Below are 17,871 nucleotides of genomic sequence, written 5' to 3'. Positions count from 1 at the left end.
CTTGCTAAGAGAGAACTACCCTTCAAGCCAAGAGCACATTCTACTCGAGGCACTGGGGCTTCCATATCATTAATTGCAAAAGTCCCTCTGGAGTCCATTTGCAAAGCGGCAACCTGGAGTTCTGTACACACCTTTACAAAACACTACTGTCTAGATGCCCATTCTAGATCTGATTCCCAGGTGGGACTAGCAGTATTAAGACATCTTTTCTCTACTGTTCCTTCTCACAACCCACCTCGAACTCCGGGTACTGCTCGCTAGTCTATGCACAGCATGTTATTCTAAGCAGATTAACAAACATCAGAAGACATGCATTACTTACCGTACAAGCATTTCTGATGATTGTATCTTCTTAGATTCACACGCGCCCACCCTTCCTCCCCGCTCGGATGGAAGGAACATAGACATCTTATTACTTTCTCTCTCTTTTATGTGCTCACTCATGCCTAAGAAGGCTCCCTCAGGGCAAGGAAAAAATACAATAAGAGGGACCTTGACGCGTGAGGGATGTTGGGTACACTGCACGTCACTATAGGGATAGTATTACAGACACGCCTATGTCGACGTCCCCTTTTCGACTACGAAAAACAAAATGCAATGACCACTGGAAGTCGGACTATGCACAGCATGTGAATCTAAGCAGATACAATCATCAGAAGTGCTTTTACGGTAAGTAATGCATGTCATATTCTTACTGAACTCGCACAGGAAGTTCTCTTATACATCATAGGCACACCACACTTTCCCATAACAATAACACAGTGCATACATTTCCTTAACAGACAGCATTTTCATTTATCTGCTCACCCAGGCTCCAAACTTAAAGATCCTTTTTGCTTTTTCCCCATTTTTTATATTTCCCTCATAGCTCAAGCATAACCTCCTGGCCACCGGAAAACGGGGGAAACACTCTGGAAAGCCTCTCGTAGCAACATTCACTCAATTGGTAAAACAAATCCAAATGATTTAGCCCCACAGTTCCAGAGAAAACACAGGTAAATCATTTTAAAGGAATGGTTCGGTCAGAAATTTTATTGTCCCTATGGTTCGGCCATGTGTTTTTAACCATAATTCGATCGATCGTACAAACATTTCCTATGCATCTTACCCGAGTTTCCGTCTCTTGAACACAAGCGAAATCAGGCAGCAGGGCGCAGCCATCTTGTGATAATCTTATCACATCGCCCTGGGTGACCTGCGTTTGCGGCACTAACTCATATCCCCCGCCCCTGAGCCTGACATCACCGCCCATTTCACAACGCCAAAGCACGTCTCGTGTCAACATTCTCTGCACTTCAGCTAATGACGTGTCGCCATGGAAACGGCAGGAAGCCTCTTTCCTCGATAAGTATAAACAGACCGTTTCACAACACACAACAGCAGATTTTCTTTTCCATTCCTCTCACTGTATTTCTTTGAGTATTATGTGACTCGTTTCAGTGCTTTGGTCAGCTACCTTCGTTGCTTGTAGCCCGTGTGAACAGATAGCATTACCACTGCTATAAATTATTTTCGTTTGTTTACCACACAATGGCAACAATAATGCCCTACCTGTACGAGCCTGAGTATTCTGAGGAGGAATTACTGGAAAGAGAAAGCTGCGTAAACGATGGGCCTTTGGACGACAGTTGGGCGGACGTTTCAACAGATGAAGAGCCTCGGCCTAGTCGCATGGACGGTGTTTCCACCTGTTGTACCTGGAATCGGTGCATGCTAATGCCAACCGAGGAGGAGAACTGCTGCTGCCGAGAAAACTCTGGGTGCTTGTCCTACATATCGCAAGGCGATCCACAGCCGCAATGCGTTAACAAGCTGCCAGACTTCACGACAGCCTGCCTCACACGGTCCGTGTTGAGGATTTAGATGGTGCTTATGCACGAACTTCGCGCAACAGTTCGCCCTCGTAATCCAAGTAATGAGTAAGTATAGTCTGGTTGTGATGTCAGTTAGGCCACTACTATTTCATGGTTGTGCCCTATATTCTCCTAACTTCAACATATCATTGTCATATCAACTTAGTCTTGCAATTCTCTAGTAATAGTCGCATAAAAGTCGTTCAATATTGTGCAGTGTCTAGTTAGCATTTGTCCTGGCAAAAATGCCATTGCATACAAGAATTGTCATTGACAACTAAGGTTTAATACACTTATCTTGGTCATTTAAAAACAGTTTGTATCTTTCTCTTTCACAGGTGGTACAGGCTGGTGGCCTGTTGTTCGTACACATGGTGGCTTCATGGGAGGCTTGGACACCGCGTTCAACGAGTAATACCCGCCTGTGTCGTTGGTGCATTAGACAAACTTTCCCCAGTGACAGCGGTCAGTAGAGGGGATTTTCCCTCGCTGAGCTGCAACCAGACCTTTACAATGTGTAGTATTTTTGTGCCATCAAAATAAGAAACCAAATAAAACCCGACATATTTTTTATCAATGGTTGTTTCAGTTTTTAAGTGAATCAAGTGTGTTTCCATTCAGCAGCGTTCCGGTGCCTTGTCTGCACGCCCCAGGCCCATCCATCCCCCCTCCACTATCAAAGGCAGTTCGCACCAGTGGATGTGCGCTGCCAAGGGGTGCTGTCAGGGGCGCGAACGGGCATTGTGCCAAACATCATGTACACTTCAAAAGGTATCTTACGCCCAGGGGCCATTGTTCACATGGCCTCCTCAGACCCTGTGTCTCCAGGCAGGCTCCCCTTGAAGCAGGGCGCTCCCCGGCAATACACATAATTGTGTCTCCATTCAGCAGTGTTCCGGTGCCTTGTCTGCACGCCCCAGGCCCATCTATACCCCCTCCACTATCAAAGGCAGTTCGCACCAGTGGATGTGCGCTGGCAAGGGGTGCTGTCTGGGGCGGGAATGGCCAAGGTGCCAAACACCATGTACACTTCAAAAGGTATCTTACGCCCAGGGGCCATTGTTCACATGGCCTCCTCAGACCCAGTGTCTCCAGGCAGGCTCCCCTTGAAGCAGGGCGCTCCCCTGCAATACACATAATACCACGACATATGTTTGTTTATTTATTTATATAGCGCTCCAGACCCAGGAGTAAAAGGGCGCTTTAAGGACAGGTTACAAAAGTACAATATATATAGAATTTGCAGTTATACATTTGTAGAAGTAATGTACAATATATACAGTCAATGATAGTTAGAACACGCAGCTAAACATTTGTGTGGCATGTACAGTATATACAGTTTGTAATGGGCTTAGTCTGAATTGGGATTGGTTTTATCCAGTAGCCAACCAATGACTAGTTTCCCGAACAATTGGAAGGATTCGATCGATTTGATGTTCAATGGCAAGGTATTCCAGAGTTGAGGGGCGAGGACCGTGAAACTCGAGCCACCGGCTCTTTTAGAGGTGAATTTGGGCACTGTGAGGCAGAGAGTATTGGAGGATCTAGTAATTCTAGTGTTCGGCTTCAAAGTGAATTTGTTAGTTAAATAGGGGGTGCTAGGTGGTTTAAGGCTTTGTAGGTGAGGCAAAGAATTTTTGAGTAATTTTTTTGTTGAATGGAGAGCCATTTGCAAGATATTCTGATGGGAGAGATGTGCTCTCGCCTGGGAATGTTTAGTGCTGCTCGCAGCGCATTGTTTTGAAGAACCTGAAGTTTATTGATTATAGCTTGGTTGGCACCTAGGTAGAGGCTATTGCAATAGTCAAGATTAGATTGTATGAGAACCCTGGCCAATGTGAGGCAGCTGTTGGTGGATAAGAATGGTCTGCAGGCCCTAATTAGTTTCCCGGTGTAGGCGGTAGTTGAGGCGGTCATGTTGACTTGTTTAGAAAGGTTGGTGTTGGCGTCGAGATAAAAGCCTAGGGTTTTCACGTTTTTAACGATGGGGATGGTGTTACCATCGATGATGATGTTGGTGTAGTCAGGGCTGAGTTTCTGTAAGTTTTTGGGTGATCCGACTAGGAGGAGCTCAGTCTTCTCATCATTCAGGCAGAGGCCATGTGTGGCCATCCATGCCTGAACGATGGAGAAGATTTTGTTAATCCTGGTGACGTTGACATTGTAGTTGCCAGAGATGGTGAGGAGTATCTGGGTGTCATCTGCGTAGTTGGTGTAGGTGACACCCAGATGGTCCAGTTTGTCAAAGAGAGGCTTTGTAAAGATGTTATATAGGGTGGGGGAACACAAGATCCTTTTGGGACACCGCAGGTAATGGGGATGGGGTCTGCTACAGCCGCAGATGAAAAGACCCTCATGGTTCTGTTGGCTAAGAAGGATTGTATCCACATGACAGCTGAAGGGGAGAAATGGGCAGCAGCTGAGAGGTGGTTGCAGAGTATTTTGTGGTCGACCAAGTCGAAGGCTGCTGAGAGGTCTAGAAGGAGTAGGATGGCAGCTTTACCTTTGTCTTTGATGTCATCATTCTGACTTTTGAGGTCAACAAGGGCAGTTTCTGTTCCATGTTGAGGTCGAAAGCCAGATTGACGCAAGCCTAGCAATTGATTGGACTCTAAGTATTCCTGAATTTGCAGGTAGGCAACTCTATCAAGGATTTTTAACAGGAAGGGGACCATAGTGATAGGCCTGTAATTAGTGGGAATGGCTGGGGCAAGGGATTGGTTTTTTAGAAGAGGGAGAACCCATGAATGTTTCAAGTTGTTAGGTACAGAGTTGGTGGAGAAGGATAGGTTTATTAGTTTGGAGATGAAGGGGGATAGGTCTCTCACTGCATCTTTGATGATCTGGGGGGGGGGGGGGGCAGCTGTCCCCTTTGCAATTAGAAGGTTTGAGGGATGCTATAATTTTTTGGACTACAGGTATAGTGACCTTTTTGAACGTGAAGCCAGAGGTGGTATTGGTAGGGGTGGATATGCTAGGAGTGGAGGAGTTACTGTTGGACAGTTGTAGTCGTTTGGCCTCAATTTTGGTTTGAAGGTCAGTGATTTTGTTGACAAGGGCATTTTGGATGCTAGTGCACCAAGGTTTGTCTTTAACACAAGTGTCCGTCGGTGGGTTGGGATTTTCTAATTCCTTCAGAATGGTAAAGAGTTCTTTAGCAGAGGATCCTGCATTGTTTATTCTGACATTGTAAGCTTCCTTCTTAGTGCGGATTATCTCTTTTTTGTAAAGGGGGAGTTGGTCGTGAGATTGGTTTTATTTTCAGCTGATGGAGTGATTTTCCATAGGGTTTCCATCTTGGCTTTCTTTTTTCTGAGTGTTTTGAGTTCAGGTGTGTACCAAGAGTTCAGATGAGCTCTGGGTTTACCTTTGCGTAACTTTAGTGGGGCAACAGCGTCAATGGCGTTAGTCATGGCGTTATTATATGTGCTGACTAGAAGGTTGAGGTCAGCAGTGGCTCGGAGCGTGTTTAGGAAGGGGAGAACCAGTGGTGTGAGGGTATCCGCAGTAATGTTGTGCTTGTTTCTGGTCAGACAGGCTGGTGCGTGGGGGCACTGTTTGGGGTTAGGGTTGTTAATGCTAATGTGAAATGGTATGAGGAAATGGTCAGTCCATACAAGAGGTTGGGGGGCTTTGCAGGTGATATTGCAATTATGGGCTACAACCCAATCAATGGTTCTGCCTTTCTGATGGGTGGGTAGTGTATTGACTTGAGTATAGTCATGCTCAGATAGGGCGTTAGCAAGGGAGGAGGCCGGAGTGTCGTTAGGGTCATTGTACCCTAGATTAAAGTCTCCTAGAATGATATTTTGTGAAAGAGGCTTAGAGTTCTCGGCTATTAGAGAGGTAATGTCTTCCTCGAAGGTACCTGTGGGACCTGGGGGTTTGTATATTAGTTGCAAGGTAATTGTACTCTTAGGGGTGGTTTGTATTTTGATGGTGAGATGCTCGCATGATTTTAGTGGAAGGGAGGTAATAGATCTGAGGTCGAGCAGGGATTTAAATATGAATGCTACACCTCCTCCGCGAGCATTAGGTCTGTCAGCTCTGAGGATAGCGTAATTGTTGGGAACAGCAAGGGTTAGATAGGGTCCTGCTGCCTCATGTAACCATGTTTCTGTAGTAGCAAGGAAGTCGAGATCTGCTGAGAGGATGATGTCAGCGATTTCGGTGGGATGAGCAACAAGGGATCTGACATTAAGTAGGGCTCCTTTTAGAGATGCAGTTTTAGTGGCGATGGTGCTATTCTTATTGGTAGACTTAGTCATAGATGTTGCAGGCGACTTGCTGGGTGTAGTGTGGAGTCTGGAGCCAAGTCTGTTATTGCGGGTAGAGAGGTTGGGGTTGGCTGTGGGCCGGTATCCTGGTGGCTTGGGAGGGTTAGGGTTAGTATCAGTGTGCTCATCTTTAGTAGGTTTGGGAGTGTTGGGTAGGGTGTTAACTGGTGTGGCGCTGACTTTTGCGGTGTGGTGTCTGTAGACACTGTGGGGGAAAGGTGGTAGGGTGGGCAGGAAAGGTGTGGGACAGGGGATGCGGTGGTGTCTTGGGCAGCCAAGTTTGGCTAGTCCATTACTGAATGATATGTAGCTGTTTCCGCTACATGGTGTATTGTTGTTCATGACACAGAAAGGGAACATGATGAGAATGAGCGAAGAGAGCATAATTGTGAGTACGAAGTGGGCTGGGCTGTTAAGCTAGGAAGGTTAGGGGGGCTGTGGGCTGGGCGCAAGCAGGTAAGCACAGTAGGCAATTGCAGGTATGTGGGTACAAGCAGGTTTGGCTTAAACTGTAATTAGCAGAGTAGGTGGATTCAATATGCTAGTGGTCTGAGGAGTGGGCTATTCAGTTGTACAAGTGGTAGGTAAAAATAAGCAAATTCAATTTAGGTAATAGAATGCGGAGATAGGTTGATTCAGTTTTGCTAATACAATGCAAAAATAGGCTGATTTGATTTTGCTAATAGTGGGCAGAGATAGGCAGATTAAATGTTGCTAATACAATGCAAAAATAGGCTAATTCGAGTTTGCTAATAGTGTGCAGAGATAGGCTAATTCGATTTTGCTAATATAATGCAAAAATAGGCTGATTCGATTTTGCTAATAGTGGGCAGAGATAGGCAGATTCAATTTTGCTAATACAATGCAAAAATAGGCTAATTCAAGTTTGCTAATAGTGTGCAGAAATAGGCTAATTCAATTTTGCTAATATAATGCAAGAGTGGGCTATTTCAATTAGTGAATATAATGCAAGACTAGGCTAGATGCTTTTGCTAATGCAGTGCAAGAACCAGAACCACTGAGTATTAATATAGGTCACGCAGAAGTAATATCTAGCAGAATTAAATAGATACAAATTATACGTTGACATTATATGAGAGTTTGCGGGCACAATGCGCAGAGAAGCGGGAGCAATAAGACAGCGGTACAAGACACTAGGGTATAGGAGCTGCATAGAACTGTTAGGCTTAGATCAGCGAATGTAGTGATTAGCTTGATGCAGTAGCGTGTGGTACGCTATGTTGATTGCTTCTAGACAAATAAGCGAGCTGTAGTTCAAATGCATCGGAGTCAGGGGCGAATGATGAAGAGAGTTTGTGCCGTGTCTGGGGGGTGAACTCGGAAGTGGCAAAGTTTGGTAATGCAGGAACACAAGTTCAGGTCACCGGCTGCAGGGGATGGGCAGTATTATGGAGGAGAGCAGCACGCTTACCCTGTTAGGTGGAGGGACAGGGGTCATGGCCCTAGGCTCGACGGCGTAGACAGGCTCAAGACAGGCACTGTGCCTTAGTTCGTGTGCCGGCTCCAAGCCTGCCGGCTTGTGATTGGCTACAAGTGTAGGTGATAAGCCAATCACAATGCACGCAGTGCTGTGGGGCCAGGAAGGTTGTTGTGGAGATGGCGGTCAGCCATCTTAGAAGGTGGGAAACCTTGCGGCTTTGAATGGAGGTTGGATGGACTCCCAGTGCAAATCGAGGGCAAATCCTGGTGAGAATGGGGCAGCACCAATGCCAGGAGAGGCACGGATGTAATTAATTATATCGCAGCGGAATCACGAAAAAAGCGCATTTGCGCTGCTGATTTTGGAAGTACAGCTGGGGGAGGCATATGGCCTACCTTACATCAAGCAGGGCTCACGGGCATCGATCCTCTTGCCTACTGCTCCTGCAGTGGATGGAGGGAGCTCCTGCTCCTCCCGGTTTCGGGTACAGATGAGCTTCATTAATTCATTCACAAACACACCCCTTTTTTGTTATTCTTTATAAACCACTTGATATTTACCATGAGAAACATCTTTGAGCACTCCGTGAACGTGCTACTCTGTGACCGCTTCGAGTGAACTCGTCAGTGTGCTACCTGTGAACATCTCCCTGTTCTCCTGCCACTAATTACTCTGCTTGCTGAATCCAACTGTTTGTTGGTCAGGTAAGGGCATGTATCCTAATCATATCTCCTTCATTTGTAAATTTATATCTATTTAGAAGTAACATACTCAGTAGTGCTATGTTAATTTGTCTCATTGCTATTGACTGGAGTTTCTTTTTGTTATGTTATCGATATATCCATTTTTATCAGTGTCAATTGGCATCGTATTGCATCCTTCGCGGACCGTGTCTATAGTATGAGCATGTTTCCTTTTCGTGCATGATAGAACATTCAAGGGACGAGTAACATGTTCTGATTTTGAACACATCAATAAATCGTTTGTGACATTTATCCTATAATACAGCCGCCCACACTGCACTGGTTTAGCTGTGGTGCCCAAAAGAAAGCGTGCAATGAACAATGTATGGTCCAATTCATTCTTTCTCACATTTTTATGCAAAATAATTTTCTAATAATGATGACCTTTATTTTGCAGAATTTACAACAATGCATGCATGTTCTATTTTCGGTTGCCCTTCGAAGACCCATGACAAATCCGAAGGCATTACAATGCATGTATTCCCTAAGACTGTTGATCGAATAAGAGAATGGGTCAGATATTGCAGATATCCACCGGAAGAGCTTGAAATTAGAGTCAAACAAGTCTCGGAGGACAAGAGCGGTCATCGATACCGCATCTGCAGCCTGCACTTCAACCCGGATATGTACGACACATCCTTGTACACAAAGAGGAATCAACTGAGAACAACTCGGAAATTGCTCCCAAACGCTATTCCGACTTTATTCGTTCACATGCCGCCACAGGTCAGTCACGCTTCCAGATTTAGCTTTACGCCTGTATTTTTGGTGTAAATGTAACTTATAATACTTTCAAAATTTCTGTGATTGAATAGCTGTTTAAATAATGACTAATTTGCTAAACATCAGTCCTTGTTTTTGAGAACCCACATAGAAAATTGATTTATGGGGACAGATAACTATGCTATATTATGCATTTACATAAGCATAATTTTCTCGTATTCAGTCTCCAAACATGCCACTTTTTAATGTTGGAATTTCTAAATCGAATAATACTTTCCCTTTACAACTCCATGACTATCCACCGAATATGAAGCAACAAGATTCAACATCCATGTCTTGCCGGGGGTCATCAACCACTTCGAGTGCGTATCAGGTAATCTTACCTAGCTATTCTGTTCCAGACTGGTTTTATGCACGGAATTCTAGATAATGTGATAATATTTACATATCGTGTAATTGTTTTACACAATGTTTCATTCGTACTTTACTTTTGATATGTACCTTTGTCGTCTTTACAAATTGTTTGTCCAGTTTGTCCAGTTTCTAATATTTTCGTCCTTACTAATGCAAGTACTGTGTTTCAGGGAGATGCTGGAGCGTCCTCTACAATTACATTATCCCTTGTAGTTGTTCCGGAACCAGACCTTGCATTTGATCCGGAGCCAGAGGTATGCGTACTTGCAGTACCATCTAACGAAAGAAGGTCGATCTAATTATATGTGTAATGCAAATGACTTATTTTAAAAGGATACTATTTTTTGTAGGGATGTATACAAGATCCGTATATTGAACGGGAGGCACGTGGATCTGAGTCGGTGGGCCAGCTTGCGGATAGTGATGTTAGAGTAAAGAAGGTTTCAAAGAAAATAAATAAAAATAAGGTTAGTTATATACACTTTATATTTTTGGGAATTGTTTTGTGCTGAGGCCTTCATTATATGCTTTTTGTAAATTGTACAACACTGTATGTTGGATTTACACTGAACATCCTTTTTCCTATCTGTCCTGTAGTTGCCTGATGGTGTACGGACTATGCAGACACAGACAGCGATACAAATGACAGATGCTGCTTGCCAAACTGTTTTCACCATGGAGAAACTATTAATTGAGGCGCGGCTTATTCACACTCAAGATGCCTATGTCCAATGGCCAGAAAATGAATTTAATATGACCGGCGAATCCAGTGTTTTTGGACCATTGCTACAATGCGCCTGCTCCGCCAGATGAAGGTGAAAGTGAATTTATAGAAGATAGTTTTACATTACTCGATGAGCACTTGACACAATCGACGCCCGCCTAAAAAATGGCCCCCAAAAAACAGTCCACATTGATCTTTTCTCCTATCCATGGTCAAGTAACAGATGTTGAAATGACAGAGACTGAAGCATCAACACTATTGACCGACGAACCAGACAAAGATATCGACTATAGTATGTCCAGTTTGGCTGATATGTCAACAACGGTTCAGTACCGGATGACAATCTAATAAAAGAGGCCCAATACATAGTATTCGACAGCAGCTTCATGGAGATTATAAAGATGCTGAAATGTGTGCTTTCAGTGGGAGGGGTAGTATGTGGGAAGCCATTGGTGAGCGTGACTTGTCTAACACAAGGCAGTAACCTCAAAATACATGCCACCTGTGAAAAGTTCCATAAAACATTTTCATGGTCCGCTCAACCGATGCTGGGGAAACTGCCAGCTGGCAATCTACTGTTTGCAGCAGCTTTACTTTTCAGTGGCTCTAGTTTCATGAAGTTATCCAGTTTCTTTCAATTTGCGGGACTCCATTTAATTTCTAAAACGCAATACTGCAAATACCAACGTGATTATCTCTTCCCTGCCATTAGTTAAGCTTGGAAAATTGAACAATTGGCTATTCAAGGTACATTCTCCGACAAACGGTTCAGGCTAGCCGGCGATTGACAGTGTGACAGCCCCAGATTTTCTGCTAAGTACTGCACCTACCATTTTCAGGACATGCAAAGTAAGAAAATTGTGTGTTCGGTTGTCGTGCAGGTGTCCCAATGTAAATCCTCAGTGGCCATGGAGAAACTTTTATGAAATCACTGGAAAATCTACAGTCGAGGGGAATGCAAATCGACCTTATAACCACGGAAAGACCCGTTTCAATAGCCAAGACAATGGAGAGAGCAGTATCCAAATATTACACATCAATTTGATTTATGGCATGTTGCCAAATCAATCAATAAACAAATCTCGGCAGCAGGGGAAAAAAAAGGTTTTGAAAGTATTTCACAATGGTCCCAGTCTTTCAGCAACCATCTTTGGTGGAGCTCCAAAACATGTGATGGGTCTGTGGAAATTCTACTGGAAAAATGGCGGTCACTAATGCACCATTGTTCCAACGTTCAGAAAACGGACAGAAAAAACAACATTTCCACCAATGTGAACATGGCCCTTTGTCCCCAGAGCAGTGCACGGAAGAAGTGGTTGATCCCATCTTCACCTCCACACAAAGCCCTTGAGAAGATTGTGTTTGATAAAACTCTATCAAGAGATCTGAAGGGGCTCACAAAATTCTGTCACATAGGAAATTTGGAGGTGTTCCACAATATGTGCCTAAAGTACAGGCCAAAGAGATTGCATTTCGGCATCCAAGGGATGAAATCTAGGACTTTACTAGCGGTATTAGCGCATAACGAGAATGTAGGCCGTGAACAATCTAGGACTGCAGGAAACTTGGGGATGCTTCGCTACACTATGGCCTTTACGAAATGAAGCAAAAAATGGGTTGTCAATCCAGTATATGAGAAAATGGAATTCGATTTTGTGAAAGATCTTATTGTTAATGTCGTAGAGATGCATATTCATGGAATTGCGCACAAATCTGTTCAGAGCACACATACATTGCCACAAAACATTGCCAACGTGTCCTGTCCACCCAAAGCAGAACTCGTTCAATCCTTCAAATCTCAGTACAAATGACTACCACCTGTTTTTATTGTTGCCAAAAATGTTTTTAGAAACTGTACAAATAAAGTATGCAATTTGTCTTTTGAAATCTATCCTCATAGTCCTTTTCTTAAAAAAATAGTACAATTATTACGATTGCTTTCACATTTCACAGTTTAGTCGAGCTACTGTGGGACCTTCATTTTTCATGTAAATAACCAATGGATAACAGTGTGTAAGAATCTTTGGGTTTTGGCAGTTGCCTTGCCATAAAGTTCCCCAAACAGCTGAATGTCTGCTCGTATGGATTAGACCTAGGCTACAAAACAGTCTAGGCACGCAAGAAGTACTAACTGCGAAAACATGCCATGGGGTAGGAGGCCATGAGATAAGCAGAGGTGGGCCTATTACTAGACACATTTCGACTCAGTTTTTGTGTTACATCGACTATAATTTGAGAGTAGGGGGCATTCTGTCATTGGCAAGTTTCCCCTACACCTCAGCAGCGCCACGAACAACGACCAGTGACAGCCCCCAATTTTTTCATCCTGTGCCCGTGCTTCAAAATTCATGTTCTCCTGGATGCGATGACATTGGATGTTGCAAAGTAAGAAAGTATGTTCATTGTGAGTGAAGGTCAACAGCTTTGAATTTTTGCTTCGGAGCTGGGAGACCCACGTGTCCCGCGCACTGTATAAGGTTCTATTGTTTTTTGACCTTGAGAGGTAGGGACCATTCCGAATGGAATTGAATTGAAGGGGGGAGGGTTGTAATAACGTATGATATGATAAGGTTGCTCATTCCGACACTGGACCTAGTTACATATAAGTTCAGTTTATGAAAATTCATTGACACGAATGGAGGAGTCTGCATTACGGTCTGCATTACGCCAAGAGAATGGAAATGCTGAATATAATGTAAGTTTCTCTTTAGATGATTTTATACCAGAACTAGTCGAAATACGAATCGCTGACCGTTATTACTGGGTCACATTCTACTTGTTTGTTCTGTGTGGCATATTGCAATGAAGTGCTAGTACAATCTTTGTGTGCTGGGCTATCTACCGGGCACATGGGCAGGCCAGCATCGATACGCATGTAGACCACCACTCGTTTTCCCTGGTTCTACGCTAATAAATCATTACATTGTTTGTGCACCTCGAATTGTTGCCCCGGTTTACGCATTACGTTTAGAGCTCAACGTACTCCATTGCACTATCCTCGGAAGCAAATAGCGGAGTACTTTGATATTCCACGTTGTATTCTCTCAGTTCACATTGTGTCACCTTTGCGCTAATAAAGAAAATGATTAATTGTAATAAAGATTGGCTACTGAGACACATTTCTATTTTTATGTTTTGCAAACAGGTACATCGTGCCATTCTGCGATTGTCATCTATTCCAGACCCCAGATCGATGGATTCTTCAACCGCCAGCTGCAGCTACATGTCAATCACTGGATCTACCTAACCATCTTTTGGGACGACAGACAAGGTCCAACATGCCCGTACACGGTACCAGCGATAAGGAGCAATATAACAACCTTTACGGTGGTCTAGTGCCAAGTTCATGCACCAGCTTTGCAATTCACCGTGCGACCGAAGTGCTTCATTCAGACAAAACCATCACCCTGTGTACCAAAAAGGAACAGCGCGTGACACACGATAAACATTTGCAGATTTGCGGATCGAGAGCAAAGGAAAAAAGTCCCATTTTGATCGATTATGTCAGACACCGAATGTTATCGAAACATTTAATGTGAAATAAATGTACTTAACCAATTGTACAGTCCTGCTGTTTCCTTTTAAAGTACAGTTTCATATTCCTAATTGTGACGCGCTGTGCTGTGAGACGATGTGTGTTGTTTTCCGGGTTCGCATGAGTTTGGAGAGAGCTGGAGAGTTAGGAAGGATTTTGGAGGAAAAGTGGTGAGAAGAGGATGTGAGTTTTCATCGGGACACGTGTGGGAACGTGGAAAGGTAGGACATGTGTTGTTGCCGGCATGTTTCGGTGGTTTCATGGTAGCAAATGTCTGAACTGTGTTTGTTTCCCTACATTTTGGATTTTGCCAGGCCTTGTGGGTGATAGATTCTAGTGCATTTGCGCAGGTCAGACCTTTTTGGATTCCGAACAGTGTCTTCTTTTCAGAAATGCATGGGGTACCCTGTTTTCCTTGGTGGCTGTGACACCCCATGCCCAAATCTGTAGGTTGTCCACAAGACCAAATCCAGTAGAAATGTGGTCTTCCCATTGCGTTTGATATACTAGTGGTTTAGCCTTTTCCCTTTGCGCCCAGGTCAGTGCACCCACGCATGCGAGGTACCATTTATATCGAGACACCTGTGAGAATGTTTGAAGGTAGGACATTAGTTGTTTTCTCTTCTTTTTAACGTTTTCACACATTTCCCAATGTGATCTACATTTAGTCGCTGCTTTAGGCACTGTATGCTTTTGTGACCTGCGCAAGTCAACTATCCTTCAAAAGGTCTGCCTGTGCTCTTTCAAAAAATGTATGCTTGCCATTCTTCACCACATTTGTTTTACTTATTTTTAACTTTCTAAGTGTGTCTGTTTAAGCCGTCGGCATTACACATCCCGTGTACCATAGCTCCGTTTTTGGCTCTTGGTATTGCTTGTTTTGTGAAACATTATGAAAAATGTGTGATTTCCTAACTAGAAGAGTTGGGGAATGTAGCAGTGCATTGCTTTTCTCAATATTCACAGAAGCCATTATCTCACAAGTGCAAACATGTCCAGCACGTACTTTATTTCTGTCACTTTTCCAATTCTTTCCCAAACTATGGGAATTTTAGGTACATAGTTGTTACCTGACCTGTGCAAATGACCCCTTCCTGAACTTGGAATTTTGTCTACTTTTCAGAAATGTATGTCTTTCTGTGTTCTCGTTGAGCTTTTCTACCTTCCTCTTCCAGTCTGTCCAAGCATGTCCTATTAAAAAAAAAATGGAAAAATCGCCTACCTCTCACAAAACTGATGGTAACCTTATGAAACATTTTTTTTTTGTTTCCACTCAACCTGTTCTTGAAAGCTTGGGAAATAGCGAATTCAGAACTGCAAACCGTTTTTACCTCGCTCTTACAAGAAAAAGATCACAGCCTTCTTTGTACATCATTTTATTGGCATTTTCAGAAACAACATAAGATTTGGTAACTTTTTTGTTACTTTCTCACACCACACTACAGCAAACGACTAATCCTTGGTGGTGTTATGACCGCCTACATGTGGGAAGAAAAGCGTGCAAATTTGGCCAGGATATCACTTGTAAAATGTCCAAAAAAGGGCTCTGCACCTGGAGCGAAAACCCTCCGCAGTTAAGGGATTGATATATTAAATGTTTATGATTCATTGGGTCTCATTACAACTGTGACGATACAGTGACAACGGCGCTTGTAGTACTACCGGCACCGTTGTTACCGTACTGCCACATTACGAGTTCTGCTCGAGGGTGGCCTTGCAGCCACCGGCACCAGGTGGCCGTACCGGCACCCACAAGCAGAACTAGATGGTAGCAATGGTACCATTATGAACGGTACCGCTGCTATCATCCTCCCCATTCCCATAGAGCCCTATGGCGGCTCAAATGGGAATGGGGACGTTCCGGCTCCCGCGCAAGGGGAATTACCGGGCCTGCCGAGGTCAGAATGGCCCGGTAATTCCCCTTTTGTGGGACCCAGAGCCGGAGCTGAATTTGGGGGTAGCCATGCCGGTAAAAACTGCATGGCTACCTTCAACCTCGTAATGAGGCCCATTGTGTTTAGAAATATTTGGTTGAATGTTTAACTTTTTTACCCACCTTGGAATTATCATGTTAAATACATGTTATATTAATTCATAGATTAGACAGTGGTCTTCAAACTTTTTTGGCCTGGGCCCCCCCTGAGCAAAGTATGGGCAGGCCGGGCCCCCCCAAAAGTGCCAGATGGACAGTACGTAGAAATCACTATGAACTTTTGCGTGCCGTCACCGTACCCTACTCCCTAGCCTACTCTACTCCCAGTACAGACCCTGGGCTCTCTCCACCCTACTCCCACCACTATCCCAGTGCTGCTGCCCATCCTGCTCCCACCACAGTCCCATAACACAAGCATACACACATCCATACACATTTAAATAAAAACTAAATCGCCATAAACGTACCTCGCTTGCTTGCTAAAATGCCCCGCTCCAGGTTGCTCTGCCCGTATGTGCGAGGAGGCGCAGGAGCACCCCCTCGCACATACATACATGCAGTGCCCCAGCCAGCATTTCCAGTGAGTTATGCAAGGCTGGCGAAGCAAAACACCCCCAGCGTTGCATGGCTCAGTGATCATGTGCGGCTGGGGAAATGAACTGTCAAAGGCAAACAGAGTTTCCCTTTGACAGTTCAGCCAGCCCAGGAGCACTCCCTCAGCTGGAAAAAGCAGCTGAGGGAGTGCTCAGTGTTTCACTGGGCTGGCTCTTCGGCTCCTCCATAATGGGTGAGGTGGCCAGTGGGTGGACGCCCCCTCACCCATTATGGATGAGCCGCAAGGCTTGGACTGGCCTATAGGGCAATAGGGTGATGACTGTACCGAAAATGCAAAATGCTAGTGTAGGCCAGTAAAAATGGGCCACTTTTTTGGCCAATGTGTGCCAGTTTGAGGAGTTACTTCACTATGCAGCTAGTAGTTTTGACCATTGTTGCTGAATAAATATTCTTTAAATATCACCATTTGTTTACATTTGAACAAAAAACAACCCCTTGGGTACTGTTCAAACAGTCTGTGACTAAACACTGAATATCCATTTGCAACTGCTGGCCATTTTTTCATTGGTGCCTAAGACCGTTTTATGGCCCAGTCTGACCATGTGAGGTGCCCCCTCCCATTTCCTCCAATCTAAAAAAAATATATATTTTTTTTACATTTCATGCTGGGCTCTGGCGCCCCCCATGGGATGCGACCGCGCCCCCTGGGGGTGAGCGCCCCACAGTTTGAAGACCTCTGGATTTGAGAGTGATGTATTGTTTCTGCATAGATTTGTACAACTATCTGTGGTTAGTTTATTTTCATGGTTCTTTTGCTGTGGACCATCAGTACAACACTGATACATTATATTGAATAAGAAGGTATTAGTTGTATACCCTGTACTGTTTTGTTTGAGGATATGTGTATCCCCATCGTAATGTTGATAACATTTTCTTTTTTTAAAGTGTGATAACACTGTGCTAACTTGTTTCTTTTTCTTTTAATCCAGATGCACCGATTATTTTATCACCCCCTCACTTTTACCAAGCAGACAAGAAGTTTGTGACAGATATAGATGGGATGCATCCTAACAAGGAAGATCATGAAACGTTTCTGGATATCAATCCGGTAAGTTCCACCACATAGTTGGAAATGTGTGGCATGTGTTTGTTTAAATGTGTTGCGTTATATATTCTACCAAAGTGCCGCTGTGTTTATTTTCGCTACTTATGCCATGTAGGGAGATTGAGCAATAACACAATACACTACACAAAAGAAGTTTCCAAATTCTTTACTGAGATTTTCAATGGAGGGGCCTTGTATTAGATGAGGGTACTGGGGAAGAGTTCTTGAAAGACTAAGGAAACGCTTGACAAACCGGTGTCTAAAATTGGGTTTTTCCAGGTGCTCCCTGCACCTCAGGGTGATGATGTCTTTTAACATAAAAGGTCTTAAGCCTACTCTTATAAGTTGCTGTCATTCCAGGGATACCTTATTCTAATAGCCAAATTCCATTGATAATGGGCAACTTAAAATGTTCAAAACTATTTTTTTGGCATGTAGCCCCTGGCTAACCCTAAGCTACAACACAAAGTTCTCCAAGTTTGGCCAACAGAAATGTTCATAAACCTATACTCGGTGCTCAAAATATGCACTATGCTCTAACCTTTGGCTAGTGATAATTGACTCATGG

At 44.0% G+C, this 17,871-nt stretch overlaps 1 protein-coding gene across 2 annotated transcripts in view; it reads left to right on the top strand.

The window, feature by feature from the left end:
* SCARB2 (scavenger receptor class B member 2) overlaps positions 1-17,871 on the top strand; it is a 1,272,731-nt gene that overhangs the window by 911,815 nt on the left and 343,045 nt on the right. For both annotated transcript variants that reach the window (XM_069626318.1, XM_069626317.1), the window contains one exon: positions 17,188-17,306. In XM_069626318.1, the coding sequence (XP_069482419.1) occupies positions 17,188-17,306 (119 nt within the window). The remainder of the gene's footprint in view (positions 1-17,187; positions 17,307-17,871) is intronic.

This window comes from Ambystoma mexicanum, chromosome 6p (genome assembly GCF_040938575.1).
Source record: "Ambystoma mexicanum isolate Mex_15411 chromosome 6p, UKY_AmexF1_1, whole genome shotgun sequence".
Taxonomy (NCBI): domain Eukaryota; kingdom Metazoa; phylum Chordata; class Amphibia; order Caudata; family Ambystomatidae; genus Ambystoma; species Ambystoma mexicanum.
Note: the sequence above shows the minus strand (reverse complement) of the source record. Positions and strands in the feature narration are given on the sequence as shown.